Consider the following 20,673-nt stretch of genomic DNA (forward strand, 5'->3'; position numbering starts at 1 on the left):
CTTTGCAAAAGGGCGTTGAGCAAAATCTTTACCAAATGGTTCTCTCAGTGCTTTTTTGACCAACGCGTTCAATGCTGAGTATCTAACATCAGCCCTTGGGAGCCCATACAGCATTCACTGAAAGCCTCTGAGACAATCAAGTTAATGCATTTCCAAACAACGGGCAACCCAACTCATGGCTGTTACACTTCCAAAGAGCCTGGAGCACCACATGAGCCTACTGCAGTGACAAGACCGCTCAGGACAGATGAGGCCATGCTCTTCAAATACTTCTCACCGGCAGCTCTACCCCCTGTGTAGATGGTGCAGGAGCATCCTCTGCCCACGGGAGACTACCAGGGAAAGCTCTGGGAAGGCTAGCAGGGGAGGATGGAGACAGAAAGTCCCAAACTATGAAATGGGTTTCCCCATTTTGCGCTAAAGGCAGGAAAGCCCAGAGGCCATAGGGCACAGCGTTACACTTCTGGAAGACCACCATGGAGGGGCAACGACTAGAGACAGCCAGAGATGCATCACCACTGGAGCGACATGGCTATAAGGGACAGCTTGGGACACCCAAATGCAGAAGCACCAAGGCAGTTGCCTGCCCAGGCCCCATCCCCACCTCTCACATACCTTCTGCAGCTTGTCTGCCTTCTCATAGTACCCCTCCAGCTCCTGCCGCAGCACGTGGTTCTCCTCGGACAGCATCTCTACCATCTGCTGCGCCCGCTCCACGATGGCGAAGGCATCGGGTGTTAGCTGCTGGCCCGGTGGCGTCGGTGCCTGGGCAGGAGCCTGCAATGGGGGCAAGGTACCCGGGAGCAGGGGGCCGGCGGCAGCGGTGGCCTGTGAGGACATGGGGCTGTGCTGCTGGGCCGGCGGCGGCGGGAAGGGCGGCTGGCATTGTCGGCTGTGGGGAAGCACACATGGGGGAGGCGTTAGAGCCACGCGCCCTCGCAACGCGCGCAGGAGCGGTCGCCCGATGCCTGCTCGGTTTATTAATAGTTGGGAGCGTGCGGTTGTGATTCCGGTCCTCAGTCACTCCTGGATACCAACAATCACAGCAGGCAGCGGGTAAATTGTCTCCTCGCCTGCTCTTGACAGTGATGTATACATCTGGCACGGAGGGATAAAGGAAGCATTGACTGGAAAGCGGCGTTTTTGCCTAGGTGAGCAGCTAATATTTCAGCAGGCAGCCAGCCCCTCCCTGCCCCCCCTTGCCACAAACCCCACCGCTGAGCAGCACAAGCCGGCGGGCTCGAAGGAAACACAAGGGATGCATTACTCACCCTTGGAACACCGCTCCCTGCCTGGGTTGAACTGGGAGGCGAAAGGAAGTGATGTGAGCGAAGCAGCATCCCCGAGCGGCTTCAGCAAGCACCGAAGGGAAGGGCCGCTGCGGAGCTGCTGGAGGCACAGCCCCAGTCAGTCACAGCGAGCCAGAAAAGACATCTTCTAGTGCGAGACCTCCTTGTGTCACTCCCTAACTAACAGCATTCATTCATCACCCAGGCTCGCGTTGGGGAAGGATAAGAAGTGAACGGGCAGAGGATCTGCTTGTGGGCTAGGGTTTGTGATGGTGCGGGCTCTTTAATCCACCCAGTCACAATCTGCAGTGGCTGGAGGATAACCCAGGAGTACGTCCTAGCAGTGAGGGTAAGCCTGTGGATGTGAGCTCAAGAAAGGAGACAGCCCCTGTTTCAAAAGAGGGGAATTCCAGCAGGGAACGGTCCATCTCCATCCCTCCATCCACCACACACGCATCTTCAGAGCCTAGGCCAGGGTGAGCAGCCCCACGCAGAGCCCCGCTGTGCACAGGCTGAGCCGTTCCTCATCCCAAATGGCAAAGCTGTGGAATTTCTACACCACATCCATGTGGGATGTCTGTGCCAGAATCCATCCTGGCTGGAAAATAAGCTGGTTGCTGGATCCCACCTGAAGTCCACAATCGAGCGCCCTCTGAAAGTTGCATTTTAGCTTAACCACAAGGTGTAGATACTGCTGTACCCTACACAAGGCAGGAGATCTATCAAACAGATGTATTTATCCTATTCGGCCTCCAAGATCCATGAATGCTATCTTTTACACAGAAGATTTTGTGCTATATAAATACACAATAAATAGGATGACCATTTTCTTCAGCACCTACATGGCTTCTCAAAGCGGGAGGGTTCAAAAACTCTCAGCATTGGCCTAATTCTGCTGCAATAACCTGTCACTGCCTTCAGCTGCAGCACAAGATGAAAAGTGAAGGCAATTTTAAAGCCCTGCCCTAAAAGCAACCAGCCCTCCTTAGACCAAAACCATGTCACTTAGCAGTGCCTGGTGATCAGAGCCCATGTGGGCCAGTAAGTCCAATGAGCCTGTGCCCCACCATGGGCACAGCTCCCGCACCATCCCCACAGTGCCCCTTTCCTTCTGGTGCTCCAGTGTGTGAGGCCCAGCAAGGAATTCCACACCTATCATGGGACTGGAATATTTCTTTGCTCAAAAATCTGAACAATAAAGAACATCAGAAGTGAGGATGTCACTCAAAAGATGCTCCACAAGCACATGCAAATGCAGTCACGCACACAGCACCTCACCAGTGATGCTGACAGCCGCTCTGCACTTGTGCATTTGACCACAGCAATTTATTCAGCTGCACGTTTGTCTTCACCAAAATACAGGCCACAGCTGACTTTACGCAGGTAAAAGCCCTGTCTGGACACAGTTATACCGCTGCAAAGACACAGATTAGCTACAGGTACAGGTTTTCTCACTTCTTATGGGAATAGCTTAAAGCAATGTAATTAAATTGATCTCTGAATCTAAACCAGTAGAGATATAGCAATTTTTCTTTATTATTATCTTTGGTCATAAATGCACCCTTTAAGTGCTTGCAGGATCTCCCAACACTGTTCATTTGGGAAATCTCTCCCTCCCATCAGTTTAACCTCTTCAGACACACTTCACTCTGTCTAGCTTTACCCTACAGAGAGAGAAAAGATCCCTGGGATCTCCATTTTCTTGACCTGCAAACCACTTATTGAGCTACTAAAGATTCACACCTTGTAGCAGCAGCCAGGCACCAGAGTCTCAATAGCGAGGGCCACAGGAGAGATTCTCCAAAGCATTTTCCAGCATGGAAAACTGAACAGGCACAATCCACATCATGCTTTTGCACCATGGCTGTTCAACATAATGAGCATATTTCTGACTCCCCTTCTTCCTTGTTTGATCTGTCCCAGTTTAATTCTGACTTAGCCAACTGCGAAATCTCCAAGTGTCTATGCAATAAAGTCAGCAGAGCATTTCACATTAGCAAATCAACATTTATAGAAGCAGGACAGTTACACCATCAGCTCAGTTCACATCCAACCTCTCGTGTAAAGCTCCAACGAAATGAAGCAATCAGGATTATCCTGAGCTCCTTTGGGCTTAGTAAAGAATGACATTCTCAAAATGCTTCTACTGTATTTTAAATGTTGATCTCGCTCTGCATTAGAGCAGGTTAAAATCTTCCAGCAAACATGTTTTCATCAAAAATCATCCTTCTCAGAAGCATGAATATCAGGAGTTTTGGACACTTTACATTTCTATTATAAACATTTTGCTGATGTTATTTTAGAAGTAGGGCTCCTATACACTTCTGCAAGGCAATGTAAAGAAGACATAAAGTAAGGAAACCAGCTTTTTGAATAGGGAGCACCAAGCTGGCAGTGAGCCTTTCAAGGGCTACCATGCTAGGGCTACCAGACTGCACTTGCTCTTTCCAGGGTTGTATAGCTTCTGATATATATAATACCAACTATATATAGCTTGCAATACAGTGCAATACAGTAAAATACTTGACCATGGACCTCACTTTCATGAGAAATCCCTCAGAATTCAGCAAGGCCACCCAAGCCTGAAAGTTTAGGCATGGTCTTAATATGCCTCTTATATTGGAGCCCCTTGGAGCAAGGATGTCTGAGCAAGGATGACTGGATTTCTGGAGATACAGGAGTTCTGGAGGAATTTGTAGCTGTATGTAGGAATAAGACACCTTATATAAATAAAGAAGAGCTATTGCTCAATAAAGCGGGGCAATTTTAGGAAGTAATATAACAAAAATGGTTGTAAATGTTCTGGAAAGTCCACCTCTGCCCTGCTACAGGTACAATGCAGCTCTCCTCTACGTAAACAGGGAGAGCAGTCAGTGGAGGAAGGACTTTGTTTCCTACATACCATGGCATCTACATTCATAATTAAAATGCCCTCCTCTAACCTATTTAGCTCATCTTTCTCTGAATGCTCTGCCTTCTTTTGCCTCTAGGGCAGCATGGCCTACTATCTCTTAAAGACTCTCCCTCAAGGGACACAGGTTTACACATTCGCCATGGATGCTCTAGTCTAGCTAGTCAGTGAAAAGAAAGACGTGCTCCTGGGGTGCAGCTCTCTGAAGCTGCCTTAGACTTTTAACTTACAATGAGAGTGAAATGTGCGTGAAAGATGCTAATCCTGACCATTGACTGGGAGCCTTGAGTCTGCACATTAACCTCAGACCCAGGGGTCTACCTGACTTCAGCTGTGATTTCTGCAGTCATGAAGAAGACTTCAAAGGCTACTCTTTGTAGCAGTGAATAACACAGAGGGATCAGTGTTGTCACCATGCAGGAAAAAGACAGGATACTGGGAAAGCCAGCAAGCCCGGCCTGATGGCCATGGTGCAAGGAAACACAGTTACAGGCCCATTGTTAAATGCTGATACAGCCAGAAATGGAAGAAGACTTTTCATAGCCAAGACAGTTCTCAGGGTATCCTCTGCCTTACAGAATCACACTTGCAGCACCTCGTAAACACAAAGGTATGTTTCAAAACCCATTTTGGACACTTGGACTCCCGTCTCCAAGCAAAATTATCATCTGAAGAGACACATGCTGTATTAAACATATCCTGCGCAGTTAAGAGACAGGATATAGTATCTCTTCATAGGGATCCACACTCAGAACAGATAGTCCTTCTAAAGCCCAGCTGACTTTCAGCAAAGGAAAATGTGCCTTCCTCAACCTCTGCACTCCTAGAGGAGCCAACTGGGCAAGGAGAAATGACATGGGCATCACCCAAACTGATGGGTGATGCTTTCTCTTTCACTTATTTGAATGAAAGGCAAATCAGACCAGGAGAGGACACAAAGCTCTTCTGCAGGGCTGCCAGCATCCTCATCAGCTGGAAGCACAGCCTCCTACCCACACTCATGTTTTTGGGCTATCCTCACAGAGAAACGCCAGCAGAAGGCAGCTTGGGTGTGACATCCCTGGCCTTGGCCATGCTGCCAGCACACCCGCCTGGGTGTCTCGGGGAGGAAAAGGAGCTCCTTGTAGTCCCCTTAGCGGCCACAGATGTGTGGCTGAACGACTGAATGTCATCAGGTTGTCTGCAAACAGTGGTAATGTGTGCATGGGTTAATGCACAAATAACCAGAGAAGCCACAGGCTATTCCGGTAGCTAAACATAGGCTTCTGCATCCAGGCAGGGTGGGATTTAATGAGGCACATAAAAAAATGGGGTATCTTTACAAACAGCCCAGCTTTATGATTCAATTGCAAGCAGCCATTTAAAATGCTTGGATTAAATCAGAATTAAAAGGTGCCTGCATGACTGCTGCATGCAGCCAGGAATGAAGTCCCCTCGACAAGCAGCGGTGTTTCCAGTTCAAGGCTTCCTCTGCATTATACGCTTTTCATTACCATTATCAGATAATTTTGCACTGCAAATCTCTGTGTAATCACCCCCAAAGAAGCTGGGCCAAGTCTTGCCAGCACTAACAGAAAGAAATCATTGTGGATAAAAGACATCAGGACCTGACAAGGGCCAAGGGAAGCAATGAAGAGGATTCATTGCATTGAGTGATCTGGATTACTGTTTAAGCAGGGCACAGCGAAACAATATGGAATTGAGCAGGTCCATATTCATCCACCCAGGAATAAATATAGCAATTTAATACTGCAGCAATAAGCTACAGTAAAAGGGTGGAAAATCCTCTTCAGGGCTCTGACAACCCTAACATGCCCAACAAGATAACAAGCTGGATGGGGTGCCAATGTCTGAAATGGCACGTGTAATTAGCTACACAAATGAGGAACACTGAGTTGCATTGCAGAGGTGATGTTATATCTGATTAACTTCTGGTGCTGCAGTGGTGTCCAAGTCAGCTTTCCACAGTGAAAAAAAGGGGTTTTGACAACAGTGAAACAGTTACGGGGCTCCAGGCTCCATATGTTAAGTGCATTACAGGACTGATAGCACAGGGCTCCTCACTGTATCTGACAAAGACATTGCAAAATCCCATCTGGTAACTAGAAAATACAGACTGAAGCGAAGATGCAGAACTGTGCCAGAGACGGCAATTAGCTAGTGGAACAAGCCTGCAAAGGTGCAAAGACTGCTATAATCTCCAGGACTGAATGTTCACAAAAGGGAATTAATTCAGGGCATTTGGGCAACAGATTAAATTAGATTATTTCCAGGCCCTTTTACCTGACAAGCTGCAACTCTCTGAACAGGCACCTAAGGAAAGTTAGCAAAGACACCATTCAGGAATAGCTGCACATCTAGGAAACGAAACGTTTTCTATTACACTTGGCCAACTTGAAGCATTCAGAAACTGTGAGTCAGGGCCCCAAGCATCACACAACTGGCTTAAAAATATGGTATTTTAAACCAGGAACAAATATTGGTTCCTTTTTATTTGCCTTCTGGTTTTTATGCCTTTTAAGCTGCAGGGTTCAAGCTGCGCTCTGCAATCATGATGTCCATAAAGCAGAGGTCACCAAGTCTAATTTATATAAATGCTGTAGCATACGACTCTAGGAGGTCTTCAGGACAATGCCAAATCACTTGAGATTTACAGTAAAGCTGTGAGGTCTCCCCATGGTGATTATAAAGGCAACATTCCCTTTAAAACCAGCCACAAGCACAGAAAAAAGCCAAGTGAAAAAAGCAAGTTAAGCAGCAGCTGCAGTTATCCCATCTCCTCCAACAGCTCCCTACGAGCATTTCTGGTTCCCAGCCACATCTCGCTCATCACAGAAGGAGGGGAATGGGGTGTCAGTGACCTTCGAGGTATATCACAACCAATTTGTGGGTGCTTCCTCTAGATCTATGCAGCTCTGTGCTTCGCTCTTTCTTAGAAGGCAGAATCCTTTTGCATAGTCCCTGTCCAGAGGATGCCAGGATGGGAATGATCCCGTCCTTGGGAAAGATATGGCCAGGATAGAAGGAATGAGATACTGGGATATACAGGATTCCCATTGGCAAAGCTCTGCTACAACCAGTTTCTTTCCCAGGCCCTCCTGGGGAGATGAAAGATGGTATTTCTCACCTAGCTTGCTCCTGTAACAGAACAAACAGCCTCTCCAAACCCTATTCTTCCATTAACCTCATGAAATTGGGCAGTCCCCTACCTCAACCTCTCTTATCAAGGTCCTCCATCCCATTCCAGATGGCTGACCGTGAGCCTCCCCAGAGTGCAGGTAAGGGGCAAGCAGCAAGCAAGAGCAGAGGCACAGGCAGGTTAGCACTTGGAGCAACCCAGCAGTGTAACACAGCCCCAGCTCTCCTCCAGCAGTGCTTAGTGCTCAGGCAAGTTCTCTAGCAGAGATGGGGCTGATGTCCATCAGGAGGCAACGTGCCTCCATAGAGAGAAATACGTGGGGCAGACAACATTTTGCTGCATTTTATACCCATTCCAGACCATGCCCATCCTGCGACACAGCCCGAAATGGGCACAAGGATGTACCAGGGCACAGCTGCAGAGAAACAGCAAGCGATGAGCACATGAAACCAGTGGGTTTCTCAGCATAGCTGCTAGGGTGATCCAGCAGAGCCTTGGGGTAAGGCTGGCATGGAAACCTGCACTGAAATCAAGGCATTTCTCAACACTAACCTTGCTGACCAGGCCCCTGGGGAAGGTTTTGGAAGTAGCCTCAAAGGGTTTCCCACTTGACAGCAGTGCCATTCCTCATTCCGCAGCACCCATGACCACTCACTTACATGGACTCAGCAGAAGAGGCCGTGGGTATTGAATCAGCATTTTCCAAGAATGACAAAAAAACCCCAAACCAGCTCCTTTTCTGTTGGGGATGAATCTCCTTGGTGCCAGAGATGCGTGTTAGCACTGCGAATGGTTGTGGGAAAGCATGGCCCCTGTTGGCCTCAAGTCTATACAGCTGTTTCTTAGCATAAATAGAGATTTGTGCTGAGCTCTTAAAAATGCCATTTTCCTCTGAAAAAGCTGCATAAACTTGGCACAGTGGAAGGCTGGTAATGAAAACACACGTATAGCAGGAGGAAGGCCAGCGGTGCCCAGTATGGGCCCTGCGCCTGTCACAACTGCCTTGCAACATCCACCAAATCCACGCTCTGAGTGCATGCAACTAAAGTGAACACCAACAAAACCTTTGGGGATTTTGGGGTCGGTAATGACCTAATCATAGACTCACAGAATGGTTTGGGTTGGAAAGGACCTTAAGATCATCCAGTTCCAACCCCCTGCCATGGGCAGGGACACCTCTCACTAGACCATGTCTCCCAAGGCTCTGTCCAGCCTGGCAGCTTGCAACATGAAAGCCACCCACATGCACATCAGACAACTCCAGCCTTCCCAATCCAGCAAAACAGTTCAAAGAGACAGCAATGAGACAGAGACACTCTTGCATTTAGGTACAGGAAGGAAAAGGGAGCCCTCATTGCCTGGGCTCACCATCCTGCCTGGGCACTGAGCAGGACCTGCACCGCTCACAGGGATCAGTGCATAGCGAGTGAATACTCTGGATTATCCTTAATGCGCTTGGAATAAACCCATGCTCATGGGGAGGCCTGGCACGAGTGGCACAGTACCATGAAAGCCCCCATGAGCAATGCTGGGAAGGTTTAGGTAGGACATTAGCAGCGTGTTGTGCTTTATACAGCCCTCCTGGAGGTGCAGATGCCTCCATCACCCGTCCCATGCTGGCCCAGCCATGGGGTGTGATGTCCCCACCATGTGCCTAAGGCTGAAGCCCACAGGGGCCGTGGTTCATGAGACCAAACCCCTGCAGAAGCTCCTCTGGCATGGGAAGGATCAGACCCCTTACCCTTGACGATGGCCATTACCTGCTGATTCCATACTCCGGAGGTGGCTGGTACCGGACCAGGGCCACCTCTGCGCGGGCAGAGGGCTGCGGGGCTGCAAAGGAAGCCTTGAGGACATCCTGCGCCGGCTGCTCGCCATAGAACATCCCATGCTCCTGCGCCTTGCTGCCTGGAGCGGGTGCCTTGCCTTTGTAGGGGTACTCAGGCGGAGGGCCCCGTGGGTCCGTAGCCTTGCTGGGCTGTGGGGCTGCCTTAAAGCCTTTCGTGCCACCCGGTGCCGGGGGATGCTGCTTGGCACCATTCCTCTCCAGCGAGAGCTGCATGATCCTCTCGCTCAGTGAGCGGACATGGCCCTGCTTCAGCTCCTTCAGCGCCTCATCCTTATGCGCCTGCCCGCTGTTGGCCCGGTTCACCGTCGGCCTCCCCTCCGTCCTGGACTTCTGGCTGGATGTGCCATAAAACCCCGGAGCGGCCACAGTGGCCGTCGGCGCCTGTCCTCGGAAGAACTGAGACTGAGCCTTGGCTTCCTCGTAGGTGGGGAGCTCCTCGGTGCCATGTGGGGGCTGCGGGGCTCGGGGCTGCTTCTCCATCACAGCACCGTCCCCCTGGTGCTCCTGCCCCTGCGGTTCCTGCCGCCCCGACGGCTGGACCATTGGCGGCTCTTCGGAAGCGAGGTTCTCTGCGGAAGAGAGAGTGCTGGCAGTGCTGTTGGAGGGGCCGGCGCTGCCCGTCGCCTGGTGCTGTATGGCCAGCAGGTTCATGTTCTCGCTGGGGTTGCCATACCTCAGCCGCTCCTGGATCAGGCGCTGCAGGACGGTGCCGGCTGCCACCTCGTCCGCCCCTCGCATCTCCGCCTCTGGGACCCGGCGGAAGCTGGGTGGGCGCAGGGTGCAGAGGGCCTCCTCGGCTGGGCAGGGAGAGACAGAGGTGGCCATTAGCTCTGCTGAGCAGGAGGCTGGAGCTCCTACACCCCACGGCTGTGACCCTGTGCCCAGGATGCACCCCAGGGGCACTGCCCTGCCAGGGCCCCCCTGGAGCAGAGGGAATGTGGCTGGAAGCCACCAAAGGAGGCAGGGCACTACTCTCTGCTCATCCCCACACCCCAGATCATCCTTAATCGCTTGCAGTGACCCCTAAAAACATATTCCCAGCCCTTCCCTCCATAATACTCCATGTGCCCAATACCCACAGCACCAAATACCCTCCCAAGTCAATGGAGGGACACGCAATGTCATAAGGAAATTTGGTCTTTTTAAAAAAAATAAATGGAATGGAATAGAGAATAGAATGGAATGGAATAGAATGGAATGGACGGCACTAGACTAGACTAGAACAGAACAGGATAGAACAGAGTAAGAACAGAATATTTCCGTTGGAAAGGACTTACAACAATCATCTAGTCCAACTGCCTGAACAAAACTTAAAGCATGCTGCTAAGGACATTGCCAAAATGCCTCTTAAACACTGACAGGCTTGGGGCATCAATCACCTCTCTGGGAAGCCTGTGTTTGACCTTCCCCCTGGAGATGCCTTGCACTGCTTACGGCAGCAGCCTGTATGGTAATACCACACGGGAGGCTGCACTTTTGACGGGCAAAATCGGATGAGTCAAATCCCCTCCTAAGTGCACCGCCTGCCACAACAGAAGAAAGTGCAGAACGTGTCGCAAAAAAGCCATGAAATGACACTGAAAATAAAAAGGGCCTAAAAGTGTACTTAAAGAATTACCTGTGCTCTGGTATCTTCCCCCAAAAGTGCTATTTCCCTTCTGGCCAGTAATGCTATTTCTAAGGGAGTCACTGCTGTGATTTTGCTGGGTGAGTACAAGGAGGGTGTTACAGTTGTAGATTTAACACCAGCACTTCAAAAAGATGGATTAGTTACACCATCCTAACACCCTACTGAAGTCACTCTTCAGAGGCAATGGCACCGCTTTTGCACTCTATACAAGTGGAGAATGCCTAGAGCTAAGCACCTAATGGCATATAACCATGGCTGGGAGGTTGGAATCTCTTCCTCCTGGAGCTCTCTTCCCACAGCCATCCCAAAAGTGGTGTAAGACATCTGTCTGAAGGGTGTCTGAGTCCGGAGGGGTGTTCCTGAAAGGCCCCAGTGCGGACAAGAGAGAGAATAAGCCCGGAGCTCTGGACAGAGTCCTCCATGTCCCTAGGCAAGGAGGAGGTGCTGCGTTCAGTTCAGACTTTGAGGTCATTCTTGGCAACCTTCTCTCTCCTGCTGTTTCCAGTTCTCAGGGGGGTTTGTCAGAAGGACTTACATTTGGGGTCTGGTGTTTGAAAGTAGTTAAAAAGCAACTTTCTCTTGAGGCCTGGTATTTCCCTGAGGTTCATCAGTTACTGCGCATGCTGTGGGATAACTTATACACAACCTAGATACCGGAGGGGAAGAAAAGCTTTCAACTCTTAACTATTAGAATAGGTCATTTCCATGGTGGGATTGCAGCCTGGCCACCAGCATTTGGAGGGTCTGTCAGCTCCCTGGGCTGCTGCAGACACATCCATCTACCTGTCTGCACCACAGCCAACTGTCCATCTACTTTATACATCCCTGCAGTTACAGCAAACTCTTACTGCTTTACTCACAGCACACAGAAACCCCCCAAATTGGGCATCTTTGCAGACCTGCGATAGAAGTCTCCCTAACATATCAGTAAGCTCCCAGACTAGGCTGTAAATCTGAGAAGAGTGGATGAAGCCAGCATCACACCATCAAGGCAGCTCTTGGTCATATATGAGAAGGATTTCCACCCCTGTGCTAGTCATCTGTCAGCATCCTTATATCTGGGAGATGTACTTTAGTTACCTATTAGTGAGGTCCAAAAAGGAGTAACTAGAATGAGCCTTCCACAGGCTGCCTGTGGTCCTGCTCCATCAGCAAAAAGCTATGGACCACCTCGGTCCAGCAAGCAAGAGCAAGCAGCAATGCATCCTCCACAAGCACAAGTGACAAATGACAGCGGGTCATAACACTCAAGCTCAAGGTAACTCCCCTTTGACTCCACGGAGGATGAGAAGGTGGCCTTCAATTCTGTGAATATTATTTGTAAATAGTCTAGAGTGCTCAATTTACTTCCAGGGAAAAACATGGAAGCAAATGTGGTGGGTTTGTACGGAAGTGCGGCCACACACTTACCAGCTTTTTCTTTGGCACTGATCGCTTCAGCTGTTAGAGGAGAAACTTCATGCCTGCCAGCAAACAACTGGTGATCCTGGTAAAGAAAGCCAGTGTCTTCCAGTACCTGGACTGGGCTGGTAGGCTTGTAACAAACAGATGTGGAGCCTGTAAGAAAGAAGAACGGGATGTCAGTAAAGGATGACAAAATGTAAAGCCATGACTTACGACAGAAGTCCAAAAAACAATGCTCTTGAGCATGGCTAGGTGCCCTGCTGAGGCCACTGAGCAAACCACCTCTTGTCCTCACCACCCAAACAACACATTAGCTCTGAGAAGCAAGAGGCAGCCACCAAGTCCAAGTGCTGCTTCACACACCAAACTTCAAGGTCCCCAGTCCAGGTACAAAGTGAGGCTTTTAAGAGCTACCAGCGACAAGTGACAAACTCACAAATCAAGGCATGGCACCAGGACACGAAGCCAACAGAGGCAGCATAAAACAGAAAGAGGGAGGGGCTAAACAGAAGACAGGAATAGGTGAGGACCCCATTCCATCCATGAGTGCTTAAGTCTGGGAATTCTTTACCACAAAATCTGCTCATGAATAATAGTTCAGCAATACAGAAAATTGCTGAGACTTAAAATACAGCCAATGCTATCAAGGGAGAGAGTTTATAAATCACTTTGTCCAGATGTTCTTAATATGGTGAGGAGAGGATGTAACTGGAGGGCCATGGGAATGAGTCTGGCAGACAGACTGCACAGGAGCTGCACACCCAAGCTCCTGCATCCCACAGGCATCAGCAGCCGGACTAGTCCCTGTGCTGGTTTTGACTGGGATAGAGTTAATTTTCTTCACAGTAGCTGGTATGGGGCTGGTTTGGATTTGTGCTGGAAACAGTGCTGATACCACAGGGATGTTTTAGTTACTGCTGAGCAGCGCTTACACAGAGCCAAGGCCTTTTCTGTTCCTCACACCACCCCATCAGCGAGGAGGCTGGAGGTGCACAAGTTGTTCAGAGGGGACACAGCCAACTGACCAAAGGGTATTTATTCCATGGCATATGGCATCGTGCTCATCATTGGCACAATTCAAGGAAGACAGACTGGAGAGACTCCAAATGAGGGCAACAAAGATGATCAAAGGACAGCAGAACTGGCCCTGCGAGGAAAGGCTGAAAAGAGTTAGGTCTTCTCTCCCTGGACAAGAGCAGGCTGGGGAAGGGTGACCTCATCACAGTGTTTCAGTATTGCAGCTATGAAAGAGGACAGAGGCTTTCTCTTCACGTGGAGAAGTGCACTAGGTTTGGCTGGGGTAGAGTTAATTTTCTTCACAGTAGCCAGTGTGGGAATGTTTTGGATTTGTGCTGGAAACAGTGCTGATACCACAGGGATGTTTTAGTTACTGCTGAGCAGCGCTTACACAGAGCCAAGGCCTTTCCTGCTCCTCACACCACCCCATCACCAAGTGGGCTGGGGGTGCCCAAGGAGCTGGGAGGGGACACAATCGAGACATCTGACCTCAACTGACCAAAGGGATATCCCGCACCTTATGGCATCATGCTCAGCATATAAAACTAAGGGAAGAAGAAGGAAGAGGGGGACATTCCCTGGGACATTGCCCCGGGATGTTGTGAATGCTCCATCCCTGGCAGTGTTCAAGCCCAAGTTGGACAGAGCCTTGGGTGGGATGGTTTAGTGTGAGGTGTCCCTGCCCGTGGCAGGGGGTTTCGAAGTTGATGATCTTAAGGTCCTTTCCAACCCAAACCATTCTATGATTCTATGGTTCAGACTGATGGTGTTTGTCTTCCCAAGTAGCCGTTACGTGTGATGGAGCCCTGCCTTCCTGTAGATGGTTGGATACCTATTTGTGACAGTGAGTGGTGAATGAATTCCTTGTTCTGCTTTGCTTAAACGCACAGCTTTTGCTTTACCAGTTAAACTGCCTTTATCTCAACCCATGAGTTTTCTCACTCTTCTGATTCTCTCCCCCATCCCACTGGGGATGGAGTGAGTGAGCAGCTGGGTAAGGCTTAGTTGCCAGCTAGGGTTAAACCACAGTAAAATGAGGGTCACTGGGTAGGAGCTGCACTAAGAGAGGTTTTATCTTAAGGGGAGTTTTTTACAGTGAAAACAATCATTCACTGGAGCAGCCTCCCCAGGGACATGGTAGAGGCCCCATCACTGGAGGTTTTCCAGATGTGGTTGGACAGTGTGCGAGGTAACCTCATCTAGGCTCCTCTTCCCACAGAAGGTCAGACCAGCTCATTTGCTGAGCTCCCTTCCAGCCTGGGCTGTTCTATGACTCTCTAATATTCCACTTCCTACTCATTTTTCTGAGCACAACCTCATTTTTGCAAAGAGAAGGCTGTTTGAGGTCCAAACCTTGGGGGTGAGCATCTCCTGGCCCCAAGTACCCTGGTACAGCAGGGACATGGCAGAATTACTCTCCACTTACACCACCAGTTGTCACAGGTTTTAGACTAAAGGAATGGCCATCAACCTCCAGCAAAGGCCACTGCCAAGGGACTTGCTTGAGCAGGAGGGTGAGGGCTCAAAGTGGCATCAGTGTGGCATCCATCAGTCCTAGCAGGGCATCCGTCCATCCTGGTGGGGCAGGAAGCCCACAGGGACCTGCAGCACCCTTCTCTGCAGGAAAAAAACATCAGCCATGAATGACTTGGACTTATTAAACCAAACTGCTTGGTTTGCACTTGGCTAACTGCATGCTTACTGGCATATATTACACAGGGAAGCTTGCTCTCCTTATATACAGGTCATCACTAACTGCACACCCCTGCATGGAGCAGGGCAGCAGGAGAGCAGGATCCATCCTGTCTTCTCTACAGGCATGAAGATACTATTCCTTTCTGTGTCCAGAGGAGAGGAAATAGGTATTTCTGTGAAATGTTAATGAATTCACCACTTTACCATTCTTATTACGAATCTGCATGGCAGTTATCTACATTTAGAGAGCAAGAGGGAAAAACTGCATACTTGAGTTGAGCTAAGCCGAGTATGTTTGTAAAACTGATCATGGCAGACTGGTCTGGAGTTCTCACCTAACCACTTGTCTTTGGTTGCCATGGCAAAGCAATAACCTGCTAAAATCAGGACTGGTAAATGCTGACATCTGCCAAACTGCTCAGCTTCTGATGCCTGTTATGTCAGAGTCAAAACCGAGTAGCTCAGACCCAGGCAGGAACAACTGCCCTTTGCTGCACTCACACTGAGGTAACATCATAAAATGATGTAATGATGGTTTATGATGTTAAAATGATGTAATGGTATTTAATGTTCATTCGCATTAGGTTTTAATAAAACCTCAGCTGTAACTGGTACCAAAAGCCAGTTTATGTGTAAAACAGATAACAGTTGCCGACAGATCAGTGCTTGGCGCAAGGCCACAATCCAGATCATGGGCAATAATGCACCACTTGAAAGCTTAGTGAGCCTCACGAGCCATTTGGAGCAAGGCAGAGGCCTTTTTTTCTTCCCGCCGTGCTGTCACTGGAGCCTCCCAAATCTCAGCTCTCCTTTCCAGAGAGAAAGGTTTCGCTACACCCAGCTCTGCTGGGGTCTAAGTCTGATGCTCAGGCATTTGCTCCTTCCTCAAACCTCCCCATTCTCCTAGAATGCTCACCAAAAAAACGACTTCATTGTTATGACTGAAACCCAGTGTGCCAGGATACAGCCCTGTCAATAGACACCACATCTTCGACTGCCAAAAAATGTGTACATGAGGCACTGACATGTGGTTGTACTTCATCATCTTAAAGGTCTTTTCCAACCTAGCTGATTGCATGATTCTATGGTTTAACGGTAGACTTGGCAGTCCTGGCGTAAAGGTTGGACTTGATGATCTTGAAGGTCTTTTCCAGCCTGAATGATTCTATTCTATGGTTCTATAATTGGTGTCTCTCACAGCCAACCCTGTAAGACACGACCACATCTGCCCCAGTTCAGTCCTTACTTAATTGGACAGCTGCTCCAGGCCTTCATTTCTGCATCTCCGTCAACTCTCCCACATCTAAGTGACTGTCTGACACTAATTCATTTGTTTTCCTTTTCTTTTCATTCTAAATAAACATGCATTACACCCTGCAGCAGCAGACGTGTTATCCTGGAGGGCTGCTGCACACCCCTGCAATTCATCAGAGCTACTCCAGTGAATCATTTGCTAAGATTAACACCAGACAGTCAGCAAGGACCCACAGACAGAGGCGCAATGCCTAAATATTTCCTGTTTCTGATGTGGTTTCAGTCTGGTTTTGAAAAGGATCTAAAGCAAATCCTCATAGGAAGCCCATTGCTGTGACATTACAGGAAAGCCATGTTTTCAGAGCAGTAACAGCATCCCTAAGAAGCAAATTTCCTCCTCAGCAGAACAGTTGGAAAAGATGGTTTTCTGACAGCCAAACCACAGCACCACTCTAAACTTCAGTGAAACACCATAAAACGCCTGTTGTGCAAAGGCAGTTTGCTGCTATTCAGAGGTAACACCTGGAGGCAGCGCTGGAGTGATGAGTTTCTGCATCATACTCTGCTGCCTGCCTGGGTACCATTCTGTGGCACAGCCTGTCCTGCCAGCACATACAGCTCCTTCTCTGCCACCCAAAAACCAAATAAAACCACAATGCTGTCCTCCAAAAAATTCTCTTTCAATTTGTACCTTCCTGAGTGGTTTGAAAGAGACCAAAGGTTCCAAACACCACCCAAAGCAACCATCTGAAATCAAATACTAAGTAAAGCAGCTTTACACTTTCCTATAAACTCTGCCACAGTTTGTAAGGGAGGTCCAAGAATGACAGAACAAAAATGACATCGTTTCCAAGCTCACATCTGTCCTCCTGTCTCACAGCCAAGCCAGAAAGGAGTGTAAAGACCTTATTCCACATTTAAAATACTCTCTCTGCCCTGTCACTGCAAACAAATCTCAGGTCAACACGAAAGGATCTTAAGGTCCTTTCCAACCCTAACTATTCTATGATTCTCTAATTATTTAAAAGATGTCACAAAAGGACAGTCAAAGTGCTCCAGGGTCCTAAAGGCTACCCAATGGCTGTGCCATGAATTCCCCATGGTGACCCATCAGTCTCTCCCATGGGACACAGGAACCCTCCATTGAGGCTGGATGCCCCTCCTGTGCATCCCAGCACATGAACAGTACTTTCTTTCCTAAGCACCAGCCCAGTTTTGACAGGAGGCATTGCTGTACCCCAGCCACACAGCCATGCCACTCTCCCAAGGCTGGGAGGAAGATGTGAATTTGATTTGGTTCACAAAAAGATAACTCATGCATCCTGCTTCTCGGTTTAGGTACAGAAAGCAGGGACAGCACTTCCAACAGCATCACCAAGGATGCTCTCGGTACCTCCAGCAGTGGTGGGACTCCTCCACAGCCCCAGCTCTGACAAGGTGCAGGGGCTCAGGCAGATATTGACTGCATGTCCCTAGTCGATGCACAGATTTTTCTAGGTCACTTGTGGGGTGGCTGACCCATGCTCACACCCCATCATTCTGCTTGGGAACCTTGCATCCGCTGCCAGGGCTCCCGAGCCCCGTGAGGACTGAACAAGCATCGCTGGTATTTTCATAGGAGCAGAGCAACATCCTGCAGGACACAAATCCAACCCACATAATGCGCTCCAGATGTGAGCCACCAGCACCTCTTGTTTCCCACATGAAAGCTGAAGATCTACCACATCTGAGCCAAATGAAGCCTCACCCCTCTGCCCGGCCGGATCCACCAAGCCAAGCCCCCCCTTCACAGCTCGATGCTCTGTGGAAAGAAATCCGCATCCCACTGTTACCTCCAGGATCCACGCTGTGCTATTCCCTTGCTCGAGAAAAGTTCCTCGACTCTCCCATCCCGGGTACTGTCATTTCACTCTCCAAACAGTGCCTCGTCCAGGAAAGCACTAGCAAGACTAATGAGGAGAGGCGATGGAGGCAGCCAAACCCCATCTCTTCCAAGGAATCGCGCTAACACATCCAAATATAACTGCTTACAAGGATGAGCGCTTTCCTTGAAACTTCAGCCTCACGCACTGATTTTCATATACGCTTCCCCTCAGCAGAAAACAAAGCAGACAAGCATAAAAGCTACGAGCAGCGCAAAGCAAAGGCGCCTTGAAAGCAGCTCCCAAGCCTGGCATGAGATCAGATGGATACAGGGAAGAGCAGAGCCAAGTCGGCCTGCCCGGGAGATCCCCCATGGATGCCCACACTTCCCGCCTTCCTACGGAAATCAAGTGCAGGCTTGTGGGGGCAAACGGTGCCTATCACAGCTCTTTCATCTTGGATGCTTACAGGTTTTATAGCATTAGAATAATCCACTGGGGTTTTCCCCCGTCCCAGGCTCACCCCCGGAGGAGAGGCACTATGCGGGCAGAGTATTTCCATCCAGTTACCTGGGCATTAACCCCGTGGTGGCTGCACATTCCTTAAGCGGCTCCACTCGGCTTTGTGCAAATACGTGCATTTTTAAAGCCTCTCTCTCTTGTAAGCTATAAATTCAGCTATATGCAGCTATATGCAGCTCTAGCACTGAGTATACAACACGCAGCCAGCCTAAATGTATTCAAATTGAATCAATAACTGAAATTTCTCCTTTGATCACAGCACCAGGGGCACAGTGATGACTTGTGTCAGCGCTGCTGCTGCTCTGAGATGAAAGGGTAAGTGGTATTCAGAGCTCAAAGTAGGGGAAGAAACTCTCGGTAGAAGAGTGAAATACAAAGGCTGACATGGAGCTAGTGAGCAACGTTACCAGTGCAGCCGTGCTGCTTGTCAGCACGGTGAACAGTCTGCAGGCATTTTCACTATGCCATAAATTCCCATTTCCAAGCCATAAAGAACTCCAAGATAAAAACTCATCATGCACATTCGGAGGGGAGGGTGTTTTTTCCACTTGGGGGAGAGGGAAACCATAAATCAAGCAGCTACAACACAGAGACAAGACACTCGCAAAGCAGGGGTTTAAGCTATGATTAACTTTGCTGTACTTAGTGCCTTTAAAAACGATTACGTTACAGAAAAGCACTGGCATGATCCATGTCACTTGGATATTTAAGCCCTTCCATTAATTAACCAGAAGTGAAACAGGACCCACGGCTGTGGATCATTCAGTCTGGTTCCTCATTACTTTGAGCAACCATATTATAAAACCCTTCTTGAATAGAACAGCATCTGGAGATGTGGGGTTTTTCACCCCATTTGAGGGAGGTTTTGGGATCCTCTTCCTCAGATGGACACAAACGTTCTCCTCGGTCCCCACTCGCAGCCACTGACATCGCTCTTTATCCATCTATTTTTTTTTGCCAGTGGTGTCCTTTAGGTTAAATAGCTTTCACCCTGAGTCATTCCCACAAACTTGCAGCGTACAAAGGGGCCTGGGATAAGGACAGAACAAAAATAGTACAAAGACTGTACAGTGCTCTCTAACTGAAAATGTAGGCATTGAGCTCTGTCGTATGGATCTTCAGATTTCTAGAGCTTTCCCACTTCTAACACAGGCGACAAACCATAGGCTAAGGATGCACCATTCTTCATCTGATCCATGTGAAGAACTGCTCGTGATAACCCTACACTGAGCAGAGCCTTTGCATTATTCCCAAGTGTCATGTATAAAGGAAAAAGAAATTAAGCCTTCTTCCCACCAGAATGTATATCCCAATGATGAGCCTTCTGTTATTAAATCATTACACGCAGTTTATATTCAGCCACTTTGAAAATGCAGAAATTTAATAAAGGTATTATACACAGAAGTGCTAGCAAGATAATTGCCTTTAGTTCCTGCTCCCAGACGGCTGAGCTCAGATTCAGAACAAGGAAAATCACCATAACGGCCCATTGGAGTCCTCACCATGAAAATGGCTCAAAACCAGTGCATGTCACAGGCACGGGGACACATCCCGCGGGACGGACCATGTCACTGACAGGATCCCCTGCCCACTGCAGGCGGGCATCCCAGCGGGGAGTCCCCCCAGGTAGTGGCTCACCACCTCTGTGGGAAGCAGGAGCCCAGACCAGGTCCTGGGGAGGTGGGGGGGGAGGGTACTCTGGTGCCTCCTGCCCTCCAGGCACCACAGGGGACCCATGTGTCATCCCCCAGCCTGGCTGGGACCCCACAGAAATACCTGCTCACAACACACACACTGAGGAGGGAGGGCAGAGGGGTAACAGTTCCTCATAGAATCATGGAACGGGTTGGGTTGGAAGGGACCTTAAAGCTCGTCCAGTTCCAACCCCCCTGCTATGGGCAGGGACACCTTCCACTAGAGCAGGCTGTTCCAAGCCCCATCCAGCCTGACCTTGAGCACTGCCAGGGATGGGGCAGCCACAGCTTCTCTGGGCACCCTGTGCCAGCGCCTCAGCACCCTCACAGGGAAGAACTTCTTCCTAAAATCTAATCTAAATCTCCCCTCTTTAAGCTTGAAGCCATTACCTTCACATTTACCCTTA

General features: G+C 49.3%; 1 protein-coding gene across 2 annotated transcripts in view; it reads right to left on the reverse strand.

The window, feature by feature from the left end:
• The window catches only part of AMOTL1 (angiomotin like 1), a 55,710-nt gene that overhangs the window by 31,414 nt on the left and 3,623 nt on the right, over positions 1–20,673 (reverse strand). For both annotated transcript variants that reach the window (XM_065678744.1, XM_065678743.1), the window contains exons 2-4: positions 12,229–12,375; positions 9,100–9,985; positions 616–892 (exon numbers count right to left, since the gene is read on the reverse strand). In XM_065678744.1, coding sequence (XP_065534816.1) covers positions 616–892; positions 9,100–9,985; positions 12,229–12,375 — 1,310 coding nt within the window. The remainder of the gene's footprint in view (positions 1–615; positions 893–9,099; positions 9,986–12,228; positions 12,376–20,673) is intronic.

The sequence above is a fragment of the Lathamus discolor genome, chromosome 4, assembly GCF_037157495.1.
Source record: "Lathamus discolor isolate bLatDis1 chromosome 4, bLatDis1.hap1, whole genome shotgun sequence".
In the NCBI taxonomy this organism is placed as follows: domain Eukaryota; kingdom Metazoa; phylum Chordata; class Aves; order Psittaciformes; family Psittacidae; genus Lathamus; species Lathamus discolor.